Source organism: Mobula hypostoma, chromosome 30, assembly GCF_963921235.1.
Source record: "Mobula hypostoma chromosome 30, sMobHyp1.1, whole genome shotgun sequence".
Lineage (NCBI taxonomy): Eukaryota > Metazoa > Chordata > Chondrichthyes > Myliobatiformes > Myliobatidae > Mobula > Mobula hypostoma.
The window spans coordinates 4,978,344-4,997,734 of NC_086126.1; the positions used below are offsets into that span (position 1 = coordinate 4,978,344).

A 19,391-nucleotide genomic window follows, 5' to 3' on the forward strand; every position below is an offset into this window, starting at 1 on the left:
ACTATCTGTGCCCATTATAATTTTAAACACCCTCACAGCCTCTGACACCCCAGTGAGAATGATCCCAGCCAATTCAACACCCGTACAACTACAGCCCTCCATTTCAGACTCTTGGCGAGTCAATCCCTCGTTCTATTGTTCCTGTACAGAGGAGACCCGGAATTTACACTGACTGGTGCTTCCCCACCCCACCCGCTTGCTTGGTACAGGGCACCTCCATCGGTCTTCAGCACTGAACCCTCAACCCCTCCCCAACACTGCCTCTCCCCTCCCCCCACCCTCCCTTGGTGCTTCCCACCCTCACTAAGCTCACCACTCCCCCCCCTCCGGAGTGGCCCTCATCCCTTTCGCTGTTCCTACTACCTCCCTCCTCGCTGTGCTCGACCCCCCCCCAACCCTCCCCCCGGCGCTCACTTACCCCGTTCCACTCGGCCGTGCCCGGCTCCTCGCCCTCGGCCCCGTTGATGATGTAGTTGACGACACCGGTGGCGCCCGTGAGCTGGTCACGGCCCGGCCGAGTTTCGGGACCCCCGTCCTTCAGCAGCTCCACCACCCGGGTGGGGTGTGACGTGTCCGGCGCCTGTCAGTGACACAGAACAGGGTGACGACTCCTGTCTCCGCAGCCAGGCTCTCCCATCACCCCATGGGGCAGGCTCCCCCCACACTCCCCCCGGCAACACATGCAGGGGTGGGGGCTAGGTGTGGTATACAGAGACAGGGAGGGGTGTAGGGGCCGGAGGGGTTTACAGAGACAGGGAGGGGTGTAGGGGCCGGAGGGGGTTACAGAGACAGGGAGGGGTGTAGGGGCCGGAGGGGTTTACAGAGACAGGGAGGGGTGTAGGGGCCAGAGGGGGTTACAGAGACGGGGATAGGTGTAGGGGCTGGAGGGGGTTACAGAGACAGGGAGGGGTGTAGGGGCCGGAGGGGGTTACAGAGACAGGGAGGGGTGTAGGGGCCGGAGGGGTTTACAGAGATGGAGAGGGGTGTCAGGGGCCAGAGGGGGTTACAGAGACAGGGAGGGGTGTAGGGGCCGGAGGGGGTTACACAGACAGGGAGGGGTGTAGGGGCCGGAGGGGTTTACAGAGATGGAGAGGGGTGTCGGGGGCCAGAGGGGGTTACAGAGACGGGGAGGGGTGTAGGGGCCGGAGGGGTTTACAGAGACGGGGAAGGGTATAGGGGCCGGAGGGGGTTACAGAGACGGGGAGGGGTGTAGGGGCCGGAGGGGGTTACAGAGACAGGGAGGGGTGTAGGGGCCGGAGGGGGTTACAGAGACAGGGAGGGGTGTAGGGACTGGAGGGAGTTACAGAGACAGGGGAGGGGTGTACGGGCCGGAGGGGGTTACAGAGACGTGGAGGGGTGTAGGGGCCGGAGGGGGTTACAGAGACAGGGAGGGGTGTTGGGGCTGGAGTGGGTTACAGAGACGTGGAGGGGTGTAGGGGCCGGAGGGGGTTACAGAGACAGGGAGGGGTGTAGGGGTCGGAGGGGGTTACAGAGACGGGGAGGGGTGTAGGGGCCAGAGGGGGTTACAGAGATGGGGAGGGGCGTAGGGGCCGGAGGGGGTTACAGAGATGGGGAGGGGCGTAGGGGCCGGAGGGGGTTACAGAGATGGGGAGGGGCGTAGGGGCCGGAGGGGGTTACAGAGACAGGGAGGGGTGTAGGGATCAGAGGGGGTTACAGAGACAGGGAGGGGTGTAGGGGCCAGAGGGGGTTACAGAGATGGAGAGGGGCGTAGGGGCCGGAGGGGGTTACAGAGACAGGGAGGGGTGTAGGGATCAGAGGGGGTTACAGAGACATGGAGGGGTGTGGGGGCCAGAGGGGGTTACAGAGATGGAGAGGGGCGTAGGGGCCGGAGGGGGTTACAGAGACGGGGAGGGGTGTAAGGACTGGAGGGGGTTACAAAGACGGGGAGGGGTGTAGGGACTGGAGGGGATTACAGAGACGGGGAGGGGTGTAGGGGCCGGAGGGGGTTACAGAGACAGGGAGGGGTGTAGGGGCTGGAGGGGGTTACAGAGACGGGGAGGGGTGTAGGGGCCGGAGGGGGTTACAGAGACAGGGAGGGGTGTAGGGGCCGGAGGGGGTTACAGAGACAGGGAGAGGTGTAGGGGCTGGAGGGGGTTACAGAGACGGGGAGGGGTGTAAGGACTGGAGGGGGTTACAAAGACGGAGAGGGGTGCAGGGGCCGGAGGGGGTTACAGAGACAGGGAGGGGTGTCAGGGCCGATGGGGTTACAGAGACAGGGAGGGGTGTAGGGGCCGGAGGGGGTTACAGAGACGGGGAGGGGTGTAGGGGCCAGAGGGGGTTACAGAGATTGGCAGGGGCATAGGGGCCGGAGGGGGTTACAGAGACGGGGAGGGGTGTAGTGACGGGGGTGGGTGTTCACAGTGACGGGAGGGGTGTAGAGGTTGGAAGGGGTTACAGAGACGGGGGGTATAGGAGTTGGAGGGAGTTGCAGAGATGGGGAGGGGGTTAAGGGCTGTGGTTTGGGGTTCACAGAGATAGGAGGGGTGTAGAGGTTGGAAGGGGTTACAGAGATGTGGAAGGGTGCAGGGGAGAGAGGGGTTACAGAGACAGGGCGAGGTGCAGAGGCTGGCTGGGGTTGCAGAGATGGGAAGACGTGTAGCTGGGAGTTGCAGAGATGGGGAAGGTTAAAGGGGGCCAGAGGAGTTCACGGAGACGGGTCGGCCTCTAGGGGCTCTGAAACACGTCGGCTCAAGCCCGTGAGGGCCTGGTCACCTGCTTGCGCGACTTGGTCGCACACTCCTCCAGGGTCTCGGCGGCCTCGAGTTTACCCTGCCGCCTGTACAGGGCTCCTAGGCTCCGCAGCGTGGTGTTCACAGTCGGGCTGCGAAAGGAGATAGCGAATACAGAAACTTCGTTTATCCCCCTTTCAAACCATCGACACTTCCCAGCCCACGTGCCCAAGTGTGTCCTGGGACACATTAAACTGTTAGAGCAAGGATTCAGTGTTTTCCCCTCCAGAGGCGTTGAACTCCTCCAGCATTGTGTGAGGGCGAGTTGGGCAATGATTTATTCTGTTCAGTCTTTGACCTTTCCCCCTTGCGGGCTGAACCTAAGACACTGAGGGACGTTAGATTAGGACGCAGAATTGTTATTTTACTTGTACTTTAACTTATCTGTCCTCCAACAGGACCACAGCCATGTCGCAGGGTTTGGAGGCTCGCGAGCCTCAATGACCCAGATAGCTGTGTTGGCTGGAGTCAGGGCTTTAAGCTTTGGCTCATTTTAGGGTCACCCACATCGAACAGGGTCAAAGGGTAGAGGCCAGCCTAAGAGTGGTCCACCGGTCCTCCAGACTAAAAACCCTGACTGGTCAAACAAAATTGTTACAGAAACAGCAATGAAGATTCCTTCTAGATCTGAGTGACTGTATTCCTGAGTCTCCACCTGGGACTTGCATGGCTGACAGTGGCGAAAACCGAGAGGAAGCTACTGGCTCCATGAAGGAAGCCCTGAACATCCGCCAGAGATTGATGACCTTTGTTGTTGCCCTCAACGCCAGTGGCGTAACGGGGAGTAACAGCACAAAAGCGAAGATGTACTGCCTATATAATCATCAATATACACTCAGCCCCTTTATTAGGTACCCCTGTACACCTGCTCTTTAATGCACATATCCAATCAGCCAATCAAGTAGCAGCAACTCAATGCATAAAAGCACGTGGACACGGTCAAGAGGTTCAGACCAAACATCAGAACGGGGAAGAAACATGATTTTTTTTTAGTGGCTTTGACTGTGGGACGTTTGTTGGTGCCAGATGGGGTGGTTTGAGTATCTCAGAAACTGCTCGTCTCCTGGGATTCTCACACACGACGGTCTCTAGAGTTTACAGAGAACAGTGCAATAAACGGAGGGAAAAAAACATCCAGCGAGCAGCAGTTCTGTGGGCAAAAACACCTCGTTAACGAGGGAGGTCAGAGGAGATTGGCCGGACTGGTTCAAGCCGACAGGAAGGCGACAGTAACCCAAGTAACCCAACAGTGGTGTGCAGAAGAGCATCTCTGAACACACAGCACACCGAACCTTGAAGTGGACGGGCTGCAGCAGCGGAAGACCTCACCGGGTTCCATTCCTGTACCTAATAAAGTGACCTCTGAGTACATACATCACGTACATACATGTAGCAGTGAATTTTTTTTTTATTTAGTAATTATAGCATTGCTGATTCCGTATGTTTCTCGAAGCTTCTTAGCTTTTCTGAAGCAGGAGTCACAGCGCTCGAACGTGGTCATTTCATAGGTTAATTCTTGTCGCTGGAATGAGCTTCCTCTCTCCGGTCGGAACTGGATGTTAGTACTAAACAACCGTAACTTCCTGATTTGTTCTTCGTCCTTGTAATAAAACAGTTAATATCAGTGTTCCTTAGGGTTGTTATAGCCAGGACAGGTAGTAGCGACAAGCTCCCACTGCCCATTAAATGCTCCCAATGACGTGCATCTCAAATAGCCTCCGACAACCAAGTCCAGCTCCTGACCTTCACGTGTGGCTTAGCTACTAAGCCCGGCGGAACCGTTTCTACTGACTGAAGAAGGGGCAAAGGCGGGTTACTGGTGCCTTAAAACCAGTCACTCAGGGCAGACGGGGCTGTTTGGCAGCTCATCTCGAAGGAAAAAAATCTGACCTCAAACCTCCGCTGCCTTGTGGATATACCCACCCATGGGGGAAGCTTCAGGGAACAATCCGGAAAAGAAGCCACTAAGGTAGCCCGCGTGGAGTCCAACGCTGACTGGTGGCTCCTGCGATGCGCTGGTGCTAAACTGTATCGGTCTCTGCTGTTCCTTTGGGTTCATCAGCTGCGTGGAGAGGGGGAGCTTGCTACACGGGCAACAGCTCGCTCTCTGTATCGTTCTGCCCTGTCTTGCATATCACGTAGACAGCTAGGACACAACATCCGTGGCCGACCCTGACCGACGGAGGCCTCACGAGTACAACACACCAATAATCTCTCTTTCAGTCCCTGCTGCTGTGTACGGCGATGTTCGGGTACCATTGGAGAGGCACGATAGTGTAGTGTAACACTATTACAGTGCCAGTGAACCAGGTTCAGATCCCACTGCTGTCTGTAAGAGGTCTGTACATTCTCCCTGTGACCGTGTGGGTTTCCTCCGGGTGCTCGGGTTTCCCACAGTCCAAAGATGTATGGGTTTCGATGAGTAAGTCGAGGGCTCGCTCTGTTGCCAGTGGAGACACAGCAACACTTGTGAGATGTTCACTGCACAATCCTTGGCCTTCTTTGTTCCTGTGTCAGTCAATCAAATGGTCGTAACCCATAATCTCATCCTCATTCCAAAATAATCAGATCCAACAGTGAACAATACCACTTTTCAAAGTCATGCAGCAGGAGATTCACTCCGTGTCTGATCCTGTAATTGTGTGATGGGACGGTGTAGAGGGAGCTTCACTCTGTGTCTGACCCCAGGAGTGTGTGATGGGACGGTGTAGAGTGAGTTTCACTCTGTGTCTGACCCCGGGAGTGTGTGATGGGACGGAGTAGAGGGAGCTTCACTCTGTGTCTGACCCCCGGAGTGAGTGATGGGACGGTGCGGAGGGAGCTTCACTCTGTGTCTGACCCCGGGAGTGTGTGATGGGACGGTGTGGAGGGAGCTTCACTCTGTGTCTGACCCCGGGAGTGTGTGATGGGACGGTGTAGAGGGAGCTTCACGCTGTGTCTGACTCTGGGAGTGTGTGATGGGACGGAGTAGAGGGAGCTTCACTCTGTGTCTGACCCCCGGAGTGAGTGATGGGACGGTGCGGAGGGAGCTTCACTCTGTGTCTGACCCCGGGAGTGTGTGATGGGACGGTGTAGAGGGAGCTTCACTCTGTGTCTGACCCCGGGAGTGTGTGATGGGACGGAGTAGAGGGAGCTTCACTCTGTGTCTGACCCCCGGAGTGAGTGATGGGACGGTGCGGAGGGAGCTTCACTCTGTGTCTGACCCCGGGAGTGTGTGATGGGACGGTGTGGAGGGAGCTTCACTCTGTGTCTGACCCCGGGAGTGTGTGATGGGACGGTGTAGAGGGAGCTTCACGCTGTGTCTGACTCTGGGAGTGTGTGATGGGACGGAGTAGAGGGAGCTTCACTCTGTGTCTGACCCCCGGAGTGAGTGATGGGACGGTGCGGAGGGAGCTTCACTCTGTGTCTGACCCCGGGAGTGTGTGATGGGACGGAGTAGAGGGAGCTTCACTCTGTGTCTGACCCCCGGAGTGAGTGATGGGACGGTGCGGAGGGAGCTTCACTCTGTGTCTGACCCCGGGAGTGTGTGATGGGACGGTGTGGAGGGAGCTTCACTCTGTGTCTGACCCCGGGAGTGTGTGATGGGACAGTGTAGAGGGAGCTTCACTCTGTGTCTGACCCCGGGACTGTGTGATGGGACGGTGTGGAGGGAGCTTCACTCTGTGTCTGACCCCGGGAGTCTGTGATGGGACGGTGTGGAGGGAGTTTCACTCTGTGTCTGTTCCTGTAATTGTGTGATGGGACGGTGTAGAGGGAGATTCACTCTGTGTCTGACCCCGGGAGTGTGTGATGGGACGGTGTGGAGGGAGCTTCACTCTGTGTCTGACCCCGGGAGTGTGTGATGGGAGCTTCACTCTGTGTCTGTTCCTGTAATTGTGTGATGGGACGGTGTAGAGGGAGATTCACTCTGTGTCTGACCCCGGGAGTGTGTGATGGGACGGTGCGGAGGGAGATTCACTCTGTGTCTGACCCGGGAGTGTGTGATGGGACGGTGTAGAGGGAGATTCACTCTGTGTCTGACCCCGGGAGTGTGTGATGGGACGGTGTAGAGGGAGATTCACTCTGTGTCTAACCCTGTGCGTGTTTGAGAAGGAAGCCTCACTCTTTCAGAGCCGAAGTAAACAGATTAATGCAAGGACGGTGTGTGACGTTGGGAATCCCACCTGTCGACCTTGCAAGCCTTGTACCAGTTTCCATATTCCCAGTACAGGACACCGTCCCTCCGCTTGCTCTGTAACAAAACACACAATTAGACCCCAGTCTGCAACCCGCTCCCGGCATCTGTTATTCTACATATAAAGCCCCAACCTGTGGATTAGATCCAAGCCTTTAACCCACTCCCAGGAATCTGTTATTCTATATGTTAACTTCCGAACCCCTGGATTAGATCCCAGCCTGTGATCCACTCCTCGGGATCTGTTTAACTAAATACTCGTCCCCTGAACCCCAAGATTTGATCCCAGGCTTTAGCCCACTCCCAATTCTACCGATAAACCCTTGAATCCCTGGTTTAGATCCCAGCCTGGATTAGACCCACAGCTGCAGACATTTCAGCAGCTGAGAGATCTGCTCGCTGAACCTCCTCGCCCGCTCGCCCAGATTCAGAAACCTGTGTCAACGTGTGACCGGTTCCTGATGCACCCCAGCTGGTGTCGACCGCGGTTCAGATGCTGCCCTGGGTGTGTGAAATGCTCCCAGTAACGGGTCGTTACTGACACAGCCCCCCTGTGGGTCAGTATACACACACACACACACACACACACACACACAGCTGCTCACCTTGCTCTGTTCCTCCCGCTCCTCAGCGTGCATCCAAATTGGCTTATTTTCTCCTGCAGGTGGTTAGAAGGACATCTTCAGTTTCAGGGAATCATTTCTGCATCGGAACCTCTCCCACCCTCATGCTAATGAGTGCCTGTTCCCTGGGGCGAGTGTAGAGGGAGCTTCACTCTGTGTCTGACCCCGGGAGTGTGTGATGGTACGGTGTGGAGGGAGCTTCACTCTGTGTCTGAACCCAGGAGTGTGTGATGGGACGGTGTGGAGGGAGCTTCACTCTGCGTCTGAACCCGGGAGTGTGTGATGGGACGGTGTGGAGGGAGCTTCACTCTGTGTCTGACCCCGGGAGTGTGTGATGGGACGGTGTGGAGGGAGCTTCACTCTGCGTCTGAACCCGGGAGTGTGTGATGGGACGGTGTGGAGGGAGCTTCACTCTGCGTCTGAACCCGGGAGTGTGTGATGGGACAGTGTGGAGGGAGCTTCACTCTGCGTCTGACCCCGGGAGTGTGTGATGGGACGGTGCAGAGGGAGCTTCACTCTGTGTCTGACCCCGGGAGTGTGTGATGGTACGGTGTGGAGGGAGCTTCACTCTGTGTCTGAACCCGGGAGTGTGTGATGGGACGGTGTGGAGGGAGCTTCACTCTGCGTCTGAACCCGGGAGTGTGTGATGGGACGGTGTGGAGGGAGCTTCACCCTGTGTCTCACCCCGGGAGTGTGTGATGGGACGGTGTGGAGGGAGCTTCACTCTGTGTCTGACTCTGGGAGTGTGTGATGGGACAGTGTAGAAGAAAATTTACTTACCACTGACAGAACCAAATTCTTTCTCATGTGCTCTGGTCAGTATCTCCTTGTACAACGATTCTGCCTCCCTGTACTTGCCCTGTTTTAGGTAACAGGATGCCTGAGAGGAAAAGGAATACAAGTAACCATGACTTTTCGAGGGAGGCTTACAAAAGATGTCGCAATTGGCAACAGCTCCACTGATGACCACGAGAAACCGCAGAGAGTCGTGGGCACGGCCCAGCACATCACGGAAACCAGCCTCCCCTCCACAGACTCTGCCTACACTTCCCACTGCCTCGGGAAAACAGCCAGCGTAATTAAAGACCCCTACCCAGCCACCCTCTCGTCTCCCCTCTCCCATCAAGCAGGGGTTACAAAACACTGGAAGCACATATCACCAGGTTCAAGGACAGCTTCGACTATCCCGCTGTTATAAGACGATAAGAAATTGTTCACAACTATGATAAAAGGGGACTGTTAAGCTCACAATCTACCTCGTTATGATCTTCCACGTTATCGTCTACCTCCATCGCACTTTCTCTGTAACTGTTCCACTTCATTCTGCATTCTGTTTTACCTTGTTCGACCTCAATGCCCTGTGTAATGATCTGATCTGGATGAACAGTGTGCAAGACCAGCTTTTGCCTTGTATCAGTATCAGTACTGACTAACATCTCATTCAGACCTTGCTGCAGCGGAGGGGGATTGTAGCAGTTAGCAGTTCTTACAGAACAAGTCACCCGGGAGGTTTCAAATTCTCCCGGTGACCGCGTGGGTTTCCTCCCACAACCCAAAGTCGCACGGGTTAGGGTTGAAGGGTCGTGGCGCTGGAAACAGGCGACACTTGCTGGCTGCCCCCAGCCCGTCCTCAGACTGCCTTGGCTGCTGACGCAAAACGGCGCGTTTCGCTGTGTGCTTCGATGCACGCGTGACAAACACAGCTAATCTTCGGTGTGCACATTTTTGATGCAAGGAGGGATGAACTAGTCCACCCTCCTCTCCCATCAGATTCCTCCTCCTTCAGTCCTTGACCCTTTTCCACTTCTCACCTCCCAGCTTCTCATCTCATTCCCTGCCCCCCTAACCCGGTCTCACCCATTACCACCAGCCAGCTCATACTCTTTCCCCCTCCCCCAGGCTTCCTCCCCCTTCTCTTCTCATCCCGAGGAAGGGTCTCGGCCCGAAACGTCGAGTGTTTATTCCCCTCCGTAGATGCTGCCCGACTTCCTGAGTTCCTCCAGCCTTTTGTGCACGCTACGCGCTAGGCCTGTTTGGACGAATGAGGGGTGACCTTACTGAAAATGGAGCGGGGGCGGGCAACTCTGACCTCAGGGTCACCGGTCCGTGTTGGCTCCACACCCACCCACTGGCACCCTTCGTTGCACGTCCACGTCGCTGGCCTTCAGACGCCGGAGCAGAGGCCTGGGCTCCTGCCTGACCTTTAACCCCTCCCCTACATCGTCCCTAAACCCTAACCTGACCCCTAACTCCCCTCTCTGTTCCGAGGATCATCCCTCCACCTCGGTGGCTCGATGGTATTCGTCACGCACCCCCCAGCCCACCATCTCCTCCCCCCACCCCCCCCCCCAAAGCCTCGAGACATGGTGCCAGGCTCCTACCAGGTTGTTCTTGGTTCTGGCCACGTTGGGGTCGTCGGGACCCAGCTGGGACTCGTAGATCTGCAGGGCGTGCTGGTAGTACTTCTCCACCTCCTCGAACTTGCCCTGGTTCTGACACAGGAGGGCCAGGTTGTTCAGTTGCTTGGCCACGTCTGGGTGGGATTTCCCCAGAACCTGGACCCCCGGATTTGGGGGGGGGGGGGAGGAACAGAAGCAAGCACAAGTTCAACTTTCCAGAGCCAGTTCGCCACCTCTCCGTCCCACGGCTTACAATCACCTCCTCCTGCCCAACGCAACGGGATTTAATGCGTCCCGCAGACAACTTGAGGTTTTAAGCTGTCCAGGTTGTTCCAAGACGCTCGGCCACACGCGGGTAGGGCCTCCCCAAGACCAGGAGCCCCGGATTTCAGGAGGAGGGAGGGGGATAGAGACGAGCACGAGTTCGACACCCGGGCCAGACTTTCTCTGTCCCACACTTTCTGAACTGTCCAACCCAATGCGATTTAAAGTGCCCCTCAGGCAAAATGAGCCAACCAGCAATCCCCTCCCGGCCTAACCACGGGGCAAATCGCAACGGCCAATTAACCCACCAGCAGCCTTCGGACTGTGGGAGGAAACCCACGCGGTCACGGGGAGAACGTGCAAACTCCTCGCAGACAGCGACGGGAATTGATCTTGGGTTGCCGGTGCTAACCACTACGTCACCACACTCACCTTTAATCTTCAGGGGTAATCAGGGATAGATATTAAATGGAGGAACGTTAAAAATAATCAACTATTAATTAATTACAAAGTTCCTGCGACGTCACTGAGATAATAAACACAAGCTGAATCTCAGTAATGGGTGCCAATAATTAGACAAAGTCTATAGGGATCTCAGCAAGGTCCCGCGTGTAGGCTGGCCTGGAAGGTGGGACCACACGGGGCACAAGATTGGCCTGGTGGAAGGAGGCAGAGGTGGCGGCGGTAGGGTAGCGTGGCGGTCCGCCTAACTCGTCACAGTGCTGGTGACCCGGGTTCACTTCCCACCGCCTTCTGTAAGGAGGCTGTACGTTTCCCCCCCCCCCAACCCGTGACCGCGTGCGTTGCTCCCGTTTCCTCGCAGATCCCAAAGACACATCGGCTGGTAGCTGAATTAGTCACACAGATGGAAAATGGCGGTGGGGGACTGTTGACCCAGAATAGGAGAGAAGCAGGTTCACTATCACCAGCGTATGTCGTGAAATTTGTTCTTTTTGTGGCGGCAGTACAACGCAATACGTAATAACAGAAACTGTGAATGGCAGTAAATATCAGATAAATTAAATAAGCAGTGCTGAATAAAATAGTGAGGTAGTGTTCATGGGTTCAGTGTCCATTCAGAAATCTGATGGCGGAGGGGAAGAAGCTGTTCCTGAATCGTTGAGTGTGTGTCTTCAGGCTGCTGTACCTCCTCCCTGATGGTAGCAATGAGAAGAGGGCAAGTCAATAGACAATAGGTGCAGGAGTAGGCCATTCAGCCCTTCGAGCCAGCACCGCCATTCACTGTGATCATGGCTGATCATCCACAATCAGTATCCTGTTCCTGCCTTCTCTCCATATCCCTTCACTCCGCTATCTTTAAGAGCTCTATCTAACTCTTTCTTGAAAGCATCCAGAGAATTGGCCTCCACAGCCTTCTGAGGCACAGCATTCCACAGATCCACAACCCTCTGAGTGGAAAAGTTTTTCCTCAACTCCATTCTAAATGGCCTACCCCTTATTCTCAAACTGTGGCCTCTGGTTCTGGATGATGGGGGGCCCTTAGTGATGGACGCTGCCTTTTTGAGGCATCGCTCCTTTGGTGCTGGGGAGTCCAGTGCCCATGATGGAGCTGACTGAGTCTACAACTCTCTGCAGCTTTTTCTGATCCCATGTAGTAGCCCTCACCCCCCAACAATTTATTATTATTATTTTTTTTTAAATCTGTCCCGATCCTTGTGGCCCGTCAGGCCGGTGTTTATGCCAGTCTCTATGGCGTGAAGCGACTGGGAGTACGAGACTACCCCCCCCGGATAGGACGCCAGTCTATCACGAGGTTAACCCCCAGCATTTGCCGGTACCCATTTTCAGCTGGGCGGACCGGAGCAATTTGTGGTCAAGTGCCTTGCTCAAAGACACAACACACTGCCTCGGCTGAGACTCGAACCCACGACCTTCAGATCGCGAGCCCAACGCCCTAACCACTTGGCCACGCACCTCCCCCCCCCGCAAAATACACAGTTAGAATGCTCTCCAAATTTGAAATTTGTGAACGACTTTGGTGACAAACCAAATCTCCCCACACTCCTGATGAAATATAGCCGCTGTCTTGCCTACTTTGTAGCTGCATCGATACATTAAATAAAACTTCTTCCTCCCCGCCACCAGATTTCCAGTCCTTGAACACTGCCTCACAGAGTCGTAGAGCACTACAGAACGGAAACAGGACCTTCAGCCCATCTAGTGTGTGCCAAACTGTCACTCTGCCAAGTCCCATGGTTTCTCTCTTGCACTATTTATCATTTATTGTGAACTATAGTAATTATTTTTTGCCTCCCGCTGTACTTCACGCCGCACGTCACAAACGATAAGCCCGACTACGGCGTCGTTCTGGTGCGGAGGGAGGGTCCTGCCCGGCACAGGGCACCCAGCGCGACCACCCACCTTCTCCCTGATCTCCAGGGCCCTCTTGCAGAGCGGCTCGGCCTCTCGGTACTTCCCCCGCTTACCACACAGGACGGCCAAGTTGTTGAGGGTGGCGGCCACCTAGGAGAGGGCAGACGGCGGGAGAGTCAGAGACGCAGGGAGCACCCGGTGCGGAGGCAGAGTCCAATCCTCATCCTCCTCAATAAAATTGTAAGACTTTAAGAGATAGGAGCAGAAGCCAGCCGTTCAGCCCATCGAGTCTGTCCTGCCATTCTATCACAGCTGATTTATTAACCCTCTCAACCCCATTGTCCTTCCTTTTCCCCATAACCTCTGACTAGTCAACCTCCACTTTAAATATGACTTGGCCTTCATAGCTGTCTGTGGCAATGAATTCCACAAATTGAGCACCCTCTGATTAAATAAATTCCTCCTTATCTCTGTTCTAAATGGACGTCCCTCTGTTCTGGAGGCTGTGCTCTCCTGTCCTAGACTCCCCCACTATAGGAAACATCCTCTCCACATCCACTGTCGAGGCCTTTTGATATTTGATAGGTTTCAATGAGATTTCCGCTCATTCTTTCTGAACGCCAGCGAGTACACGCCTAGGGCCATCAGCCGCTCCTCATACACACTAACTGCTATCGCTGGGGTTACTCACTGCCGGGTGATCTTTGCCCAGTGTTTTCTCCCGAATGTTGAGCGCGTCGTTCAGGAGGTGCGCTGCCTCTTTGTATTTGTTCTGGTCCCTGAACGGAATGGAAAAGCCCGTTAGTATCTCAGGCCACTCAGCCCATCTTGCACAAACCTCCTATACGTCCCTCAACCACCTCTGCATCCGGAAGAAAAAGTCAATTTGATTTTTTTTTAATATACAAACTAACCATTTGTTTTTTTACAAACTAACAGCCATTGAACATATGACATGGGAGGAGAATTAGGCCATTCAGCCCATCAAGTCTGTTCTGCCACTCCATCATGGCTGATTTACTATCCCTCTCAACCCCATTCATCATGCCTTCTCCCTGAAAAATCTTGATGCCCTTACTAATCATAAACTTTAACAACCCTTGCTTTATAGTGGATTCTGGTTAACTAAGCCATCTGGGCACGCGGCCAAGTGGTTAAGGCATTGGACTAGCGACCCGAAGGTCGTGAGTTTGAGCCCCAGCCGAGGGAACGTGTTGTGTCCTTGAGCAAGGCACTTAATCACACATTGCTCTGCGACGACACCGGTGCCAAGCTGTATGAGTCCTAATGCCCTTCCCTTGGCCAACATCGGTGTCGTGGAGAGGGGAGACTTGCAGCATGGGCAACTGCCGGTCTCCTACACAACCTTGCCCAGGCCTGCGCCCTGGAGAGTGAAGACTTTCCAGGCGCAGATCCACAGTCTCGCAAGACTAACTGATGCCTTTACTTAGTTAATTGGGGCAGTCGCTTACTTGAGACAACTGTTGAACAAAACTAATCGAGAAAATAGCTGGAATTCTCTTTGTTTGTTTCAGACACCATGCCTCTTAATTGGGACAGGAAGCTGTTCCCGAATTGTTTCTAACTAGCGTCTGTCATCTGCATTCGTGTGGCTGTTTTATAAAGTTGCAACCCAATCTCCTGACTTTTGAACTCCATTGTAGAGATGATATAGGTCACTCAAGTCCCATTTGGAACTAGAACATTGTACAGTACAGGGCCTTCTGAGGCTGTGCCCCCTGGTCCTGGTCGCACAGGAGGGCGGTGAGGAGGGAACGCTCTCACTTACAGACAGCGGCAGCAACTGAGCCCCCATGGCTACACACTATTAGGGTTACATCTTAGAGGAAGGTGCCTGGACGGGGGAAGCATGTCTTATAAGGAGAGGATAAGCCAGCCAAAATGCTGGAGGAATTCAGCAGGTCAGGCAGCACCTAGAGAGGTCTTGCAGAGACCTTGCAGAGTCTCTTGATCTTGAGCTTTTGTATTTTCTTTCTGGAGCGAAGGGAGGACATCGGGTGATTTGATAGAGGTGTACAAGCCGGTAAGAGAAAGAGATCGAGATGACAGCCAGAGACCTTTTCCCAGAGCAGATATGGCCAACGCGGTGGGGGGGGTGGGACATCATTTTACTAAGTTTGGAAAGTAAAGAGGGATTTAAAAACGCAAACACGAGGAAATCTGCGGATGCTGGAATTTCAAGCAACACACATAAAAGTTGCAGGCCAGGCAGCATCTCTAGTTAGAGGTACAGTCGACGTTTCGGGCCGAGACCCTTCGTCAGGGCTAACCAGGACTAGTCCTGACGAAGGGTCTCGGCCCGAAACGTCGGCTGTACCTCTTCCTGGGGGGGCGGTCTCAGAGGTAGGATTATTTTAAAAGCACAGAGCGTGGTGGGTGCGTGGAACTTGCTGATAGGGGTGGTGGTAGAGGCAGGGACACTTAATCGAGATTTGTAGATAGGCACGTGGATGGTAGAAAAATAGAGGGCTATGTAAGAGGTAGGTTTAGATTGATCTTGGCATAGATTAAACGGTTGGGACAACATCGTGGGCTGTAGGGCCTGTACTGTAGTGTTCTAATTCAGTGGCCAATTATTAGATACCTACTCTACCTAATAAAGTGGCCACTGAGTGTGTGTGTTCGTGGTCTTCTGCTGCTGTAGCCCGTCCACCTCACGGTTCGACGTGTTGTGCGTTCAGAGATGCTCTTCTGCACACCACTGTTGTAACATGTGGTTATTTGAGTTACTGTCATCTTCCTGTCAGCTTGAACCAGCCTGGCCATTCTCCTCTGACCTCTCTCATTAACAAGGCATTTTCGCCCACAGAACTGCCGCTCTCTGGATGTTTTAGTTTGTCTTTTGCACCATTCTCTGTAAACCCTGTACACCAAGGCCAGTACGTCCAGCCTGGTGGCCACACCAGGGTGGTCTTGGCCCAACGCTTCTCTCCAGACCCTCCAGTGCCCACTCGCAGAGCAGCACGGCCACCTCATGGAAATCCCAGGGGGATCAGCAGTTTCTGAGATACTCAACCCACCCCATCTGGCACCAGCAACCAGTCCAAGGTCAAAGTCACTCAGATCAAATTCCTTCCCCATTCTGATCTTTGGGCTGAACAACAACTGAACCTCTTGACCGTGTCCGCATGCTTTTACGCGCGGAGTTGCTGCCACGTGATTGGCTGATTAGATATTTGCAGCTGTAGCTGATAGAGTGGCCACTGAGTGTATGTTCTAAATGGCACTTGAGTGATCAATATCATCCAGTTCAAATACAGCACTGAAACAGGCCATTCGGCCCATCGAATCGGTGCAGGCTCATTTACATTGATCCTATTTTATTTCATCCTCATCAATTCCTCCCCCCCATGAAACCGGGAGAGGTGGGGGCAACTGAATCCGCTCGCCGTTGGGATGTGGAAGGTGCACCAGTAGGGAGAGTGTGCAAACTCCGCACACAGGTAACGGCGGAGCCGGGGATCGAACCGGGGTCCCACCTGTACACCAGGGCCAGGATGTTGAGCATGGTGGCCACGTCGGGGTGGTCGTGGCCCGACGTCTTCTCCAGGTCCTCCAGCGCCTGCTTGCAGAGCGGCACGGCCACCTCGTAGCGCCCCTGCGAGGCGTACTGGATCACCAGGTTGTGTAGCGTCCGCAGACGGGCTGGGATCTCGTAGCCCCCGTGCTGGGCCGCGTCGCCCACCGTATGAGGCTGCTGCCCTGTCATTGGGGGGGGGGGGCGGTAGAGAGAGGCAGGGAGAAAAGGGGCGGGTGTGGAGGGGAAGAGGCAGCGAGTCAAACACACAGGTAGGCAGAGGGGTGCAGGGAACAGATGAGCGGGGAGAGACATACAGTGGGGGTGCAGGTGCAGGGAGAGGCACAGACAGAGAGAGAGAGATTGATTATTGAATCCATCTCCTCATCTGACATTCATCTCCCAGACCCAACAAGCAATCCTCCCTCACTGCTATAAACCCGAGCCCCCAATGTTTTCGGTTTATTTAAGGACAATTTTCCAGATTTTAATTTCCCTCATTATGGGAGCTCCCTGCCCAAATCCCCCATACCCCCTCCCCACGGGGCCAGACCGGACGGTTACACACCCACCCAGGATCCCAGCTCCCACCCCAGGGCAGAGATTTCCCTGCATCCCATCAGTTCATCCACATCACCCTGGAGCCACACCTTGCGACTGTTCTTCGTCGTTTGGGAAAAGATCATCGAGCGCTTCCTTCCCAGAATCCCCATTCTTCTCTTCCTGACAGCAGACAGAAAAAATAAACGAATTAACGATAATGAAACTGTCCCTCCGCACCATCCCATCACACACTCCTGGGGTCAGACACAGAGTGAAGCTCCCTCCACACCGTCCCATCACACACTCCCGGGGTCAGACACAGAGTGAAGCTCCCTCCACACCGTCCCATCACACACTCCCGGGGTCAGACACAGAGTGAAGCTCCCTCCACACCGTCCCATCACACACTCCCGGGGTCAGACACAGAGTGAAGCTCCCTCCACACCGTCCCATCACACACTCCCGGGGTCAGACACAGAGTGAAGCTCCCTCTACACCGTCCCATCACACACTCCCGGGGTCAAACACAGAGTGAAACTCCCTCCACACCGTCCCATCACACACTCCCGGGGTCAGACACAGAGTGAAGCTCCCTCTACACCGTCCCATCACACACTCCCGGGGTCAGACACAGAGTGAAGCTCCCTCTACACCGTCCCATCACACACTCCCGGGGTCAGACACAGAGTGAAACTCCCCCCACACTGTCTTGGCAGGTGTTGTTGGCCCTCACCACAGAAAGCATCCCAACCGGACTGCCCGTGACTGCTTGAAACTACAGAGAGTCTTGGGGAAACTCAGCACATCACAGAAACCAGGCTCCCCTCCGTGGACTCTGTCTACACTCCTCACTGTCTCAGTAAAGCAGTCAGTGTAATCAAAGACCACCCCCCCCCCCACCCTGGACATTCCCCCTTCTCCCCTCTCCCATCGGGCAGAAGATACAAAAGCCCGAAAGCTCATCCCACCAGGCTCAAGGACAGATTCTACCTCTGTCCCTCGGTACACATGACAACAGCTCACCAAATTATTGCCCTCGCTGGGTTAGATTCCGGGCAAAAGTCTCCTCTGAACCGTCCCGCACTCTGGACGCGCGCCTGCCAATCACCGCCTCGCGGTACCACCGCTCGTGCAAAACACCCTCTCCGACTGCGGCTACACTTGCCCTCAGCACGTCCTTGGTCGTCAGTACAAACAACTCTTCTCACCGTATGTTTCAATGTAGATGTGACACACACTGTTTACTTTATATACCCTATAGTTACTCTAAGTTTTGCACTGTACAATCATCTTCACGACGTACAGTATGTCAGTGGAAAGTCAGAATAAAGTGTACCTGTTTTTGGGCATTTGGACAGGTAGGCGGATAGGAAAGGTAATTTTCCCCTAGCATTTTGCTCTCTTTCTGCACTATTTATATATTTCTTACTATAACATAATCTTTTTTTAAAAATGTATTACAATGCATTGCTGCCACAACAAACTTCACCATACACGTCAGTGGTGATGAACCTGATTCTGCATACAACTCGCTTGGACAGGAATGTGGGCAGGAAAGGTTTAGAGCAAGGGTCCCCAACCTGGGGTCAAGGATCTCCTCGGTTAATGACCGCGCGGCCTCCCTGGTGAATGATATCTGTCATCTGTCAAGTAGGTACCGTGCACAATCCTGATTTGATGGAGACAGACGTGAGAGTACGGAGGAACATCTGGAAAACTTCTGAAATGCCCGCTTCGCTGCTGCTGCTACTGTGAGGTAACCGGAATCTCCGGAGGGGAAGGCCCCAAATCCTTGGCTTTGCCTATTGCCTGTTGCTGGGGCTGGGGTCGAAGCGCTCGGCAGAGGATGACACTCAGGAGGCTGTATCGGAGGGGCTGGTCGGAGGCTCGAAGTTTTTGGACGGACGGACTCAGTGTCGGCTGCTTCCAAGGTATCGGCAAGTTGTCGGTGCCTGGAGGTTTATGGCAGGGAGTTTCTCCCTTTTGCCGCCTGCTATCGGGGACTCGGGAGTCGATCAACTCGGGGACTTTGGGACTTTTTTTTTACCGTGCCCATGGTCTGTTCTTCATCAAATTATGGTACTGTTTTGCACTGCTGTAACTATATGTTATAATTACGTGGTTCTGTCAGTGTTAGTCTTTGGTTTGTCCTGTTTTCTGTGATATCACTCTGGAGGAACATTGTATCATTTCTTAATGCATGCATGCATTTCTAAACGACAATAAAAGAGGACTGAGTGTTCTCATAATCTAATGGCAGGGGTCCATCGGTTCCTTAAGGTTGTTATAGCCGGAGGTGGTAGTGGGATAAACTCCCACGACTTACTAAATGCTCCCAAAGGCGTGCCTCTCAAATCGGCTCTGATGACCAAGTCCAGCTCCTGGCCTGCACGGATGGCTTAGCTACTAAGTCCGGCAGAACCGTTTCTACTGACAAGGAAAAGGGCCTTAAAACAAGCTGCTTTAGGGGGAAGAAAGCTCTGATCTCAAACTTCCACTGCCTTGCGGCTCATGGGGGAGGGCTTTGGGAGTGAACCCCGAGGGAAAAATCTGGAGCTGGAGTCCCCAAGGCAGTCCTACTTCGAGTTCAACGCCGACTGGCAACTCCTGGAACCAAATGGTATCGGTCTCTGCCGTCCCTTTGGGCTCATCAGAAGCCTGGAGTCTGGGACCAGAGTCCGGCCGGCGGTGTGGCGGTGTCGGGTTCCGAATCCGGCCGGCTCCTCGCACGCCTTCCATCCGCGCTGGGTTGGGCGTCGAGCTAGC

The 19,391-nt window shown here is 54.5% G+C and overlaps 1 protein-coding gene across 4 annotated transcripts in view; it reads right to left on the reverse strand.

Moving 5' to 3' along the window:
* LOC134339796 (kinesin light chain 2-like) overlaps positions 1-19,391 on the reverse strand; it is a 41,034-nt gene that overhangs the window by 9,307 nt on the left and 12,336 nt on the right. For all 4 annotated transcript variants that reach the window (XM_063036578.1, XM_063036580.1, XM_063036576.1 and 1 more), the window contains exons 4-13: positions 16,733-16,805; positions 16,045-16,267; positions 13,236-13,323; positions 12,593-12,694; positions 9,929-10,102; positions 8,328-8,427; positions 7,530-7,582; positions 6,914-6,981; positions 2,734-2,842; positions 419-580 (exon numbers count right to left, since the gene is read on the reverse strand). In XM_063036578.1, coding sequence (XP_062892648.1) covers positions 419-580; positions 2,734-2,842; positions 6,914-6,981; positions 7,530-7,582; positions 8,328-8,427; positions 9,929-10,102; positions 12,593-12,694; positions 13,236-13,323; positions 16,045-16,267; positions 16,733-16,805 — 1,152 coding nt within the window. The remainder of the gene's footprint in view (positions 1-418; positions 581-2,733; positions 2,843-6,913; positions 6,982-7,529; positions 7,583-8,327; positions 8,428-9,928; positions 10,103-12,592; positions 12,695-13,235; positions 13,324-16,044; positions 16,268-16,732; positions 16,806-19,391) is intronic.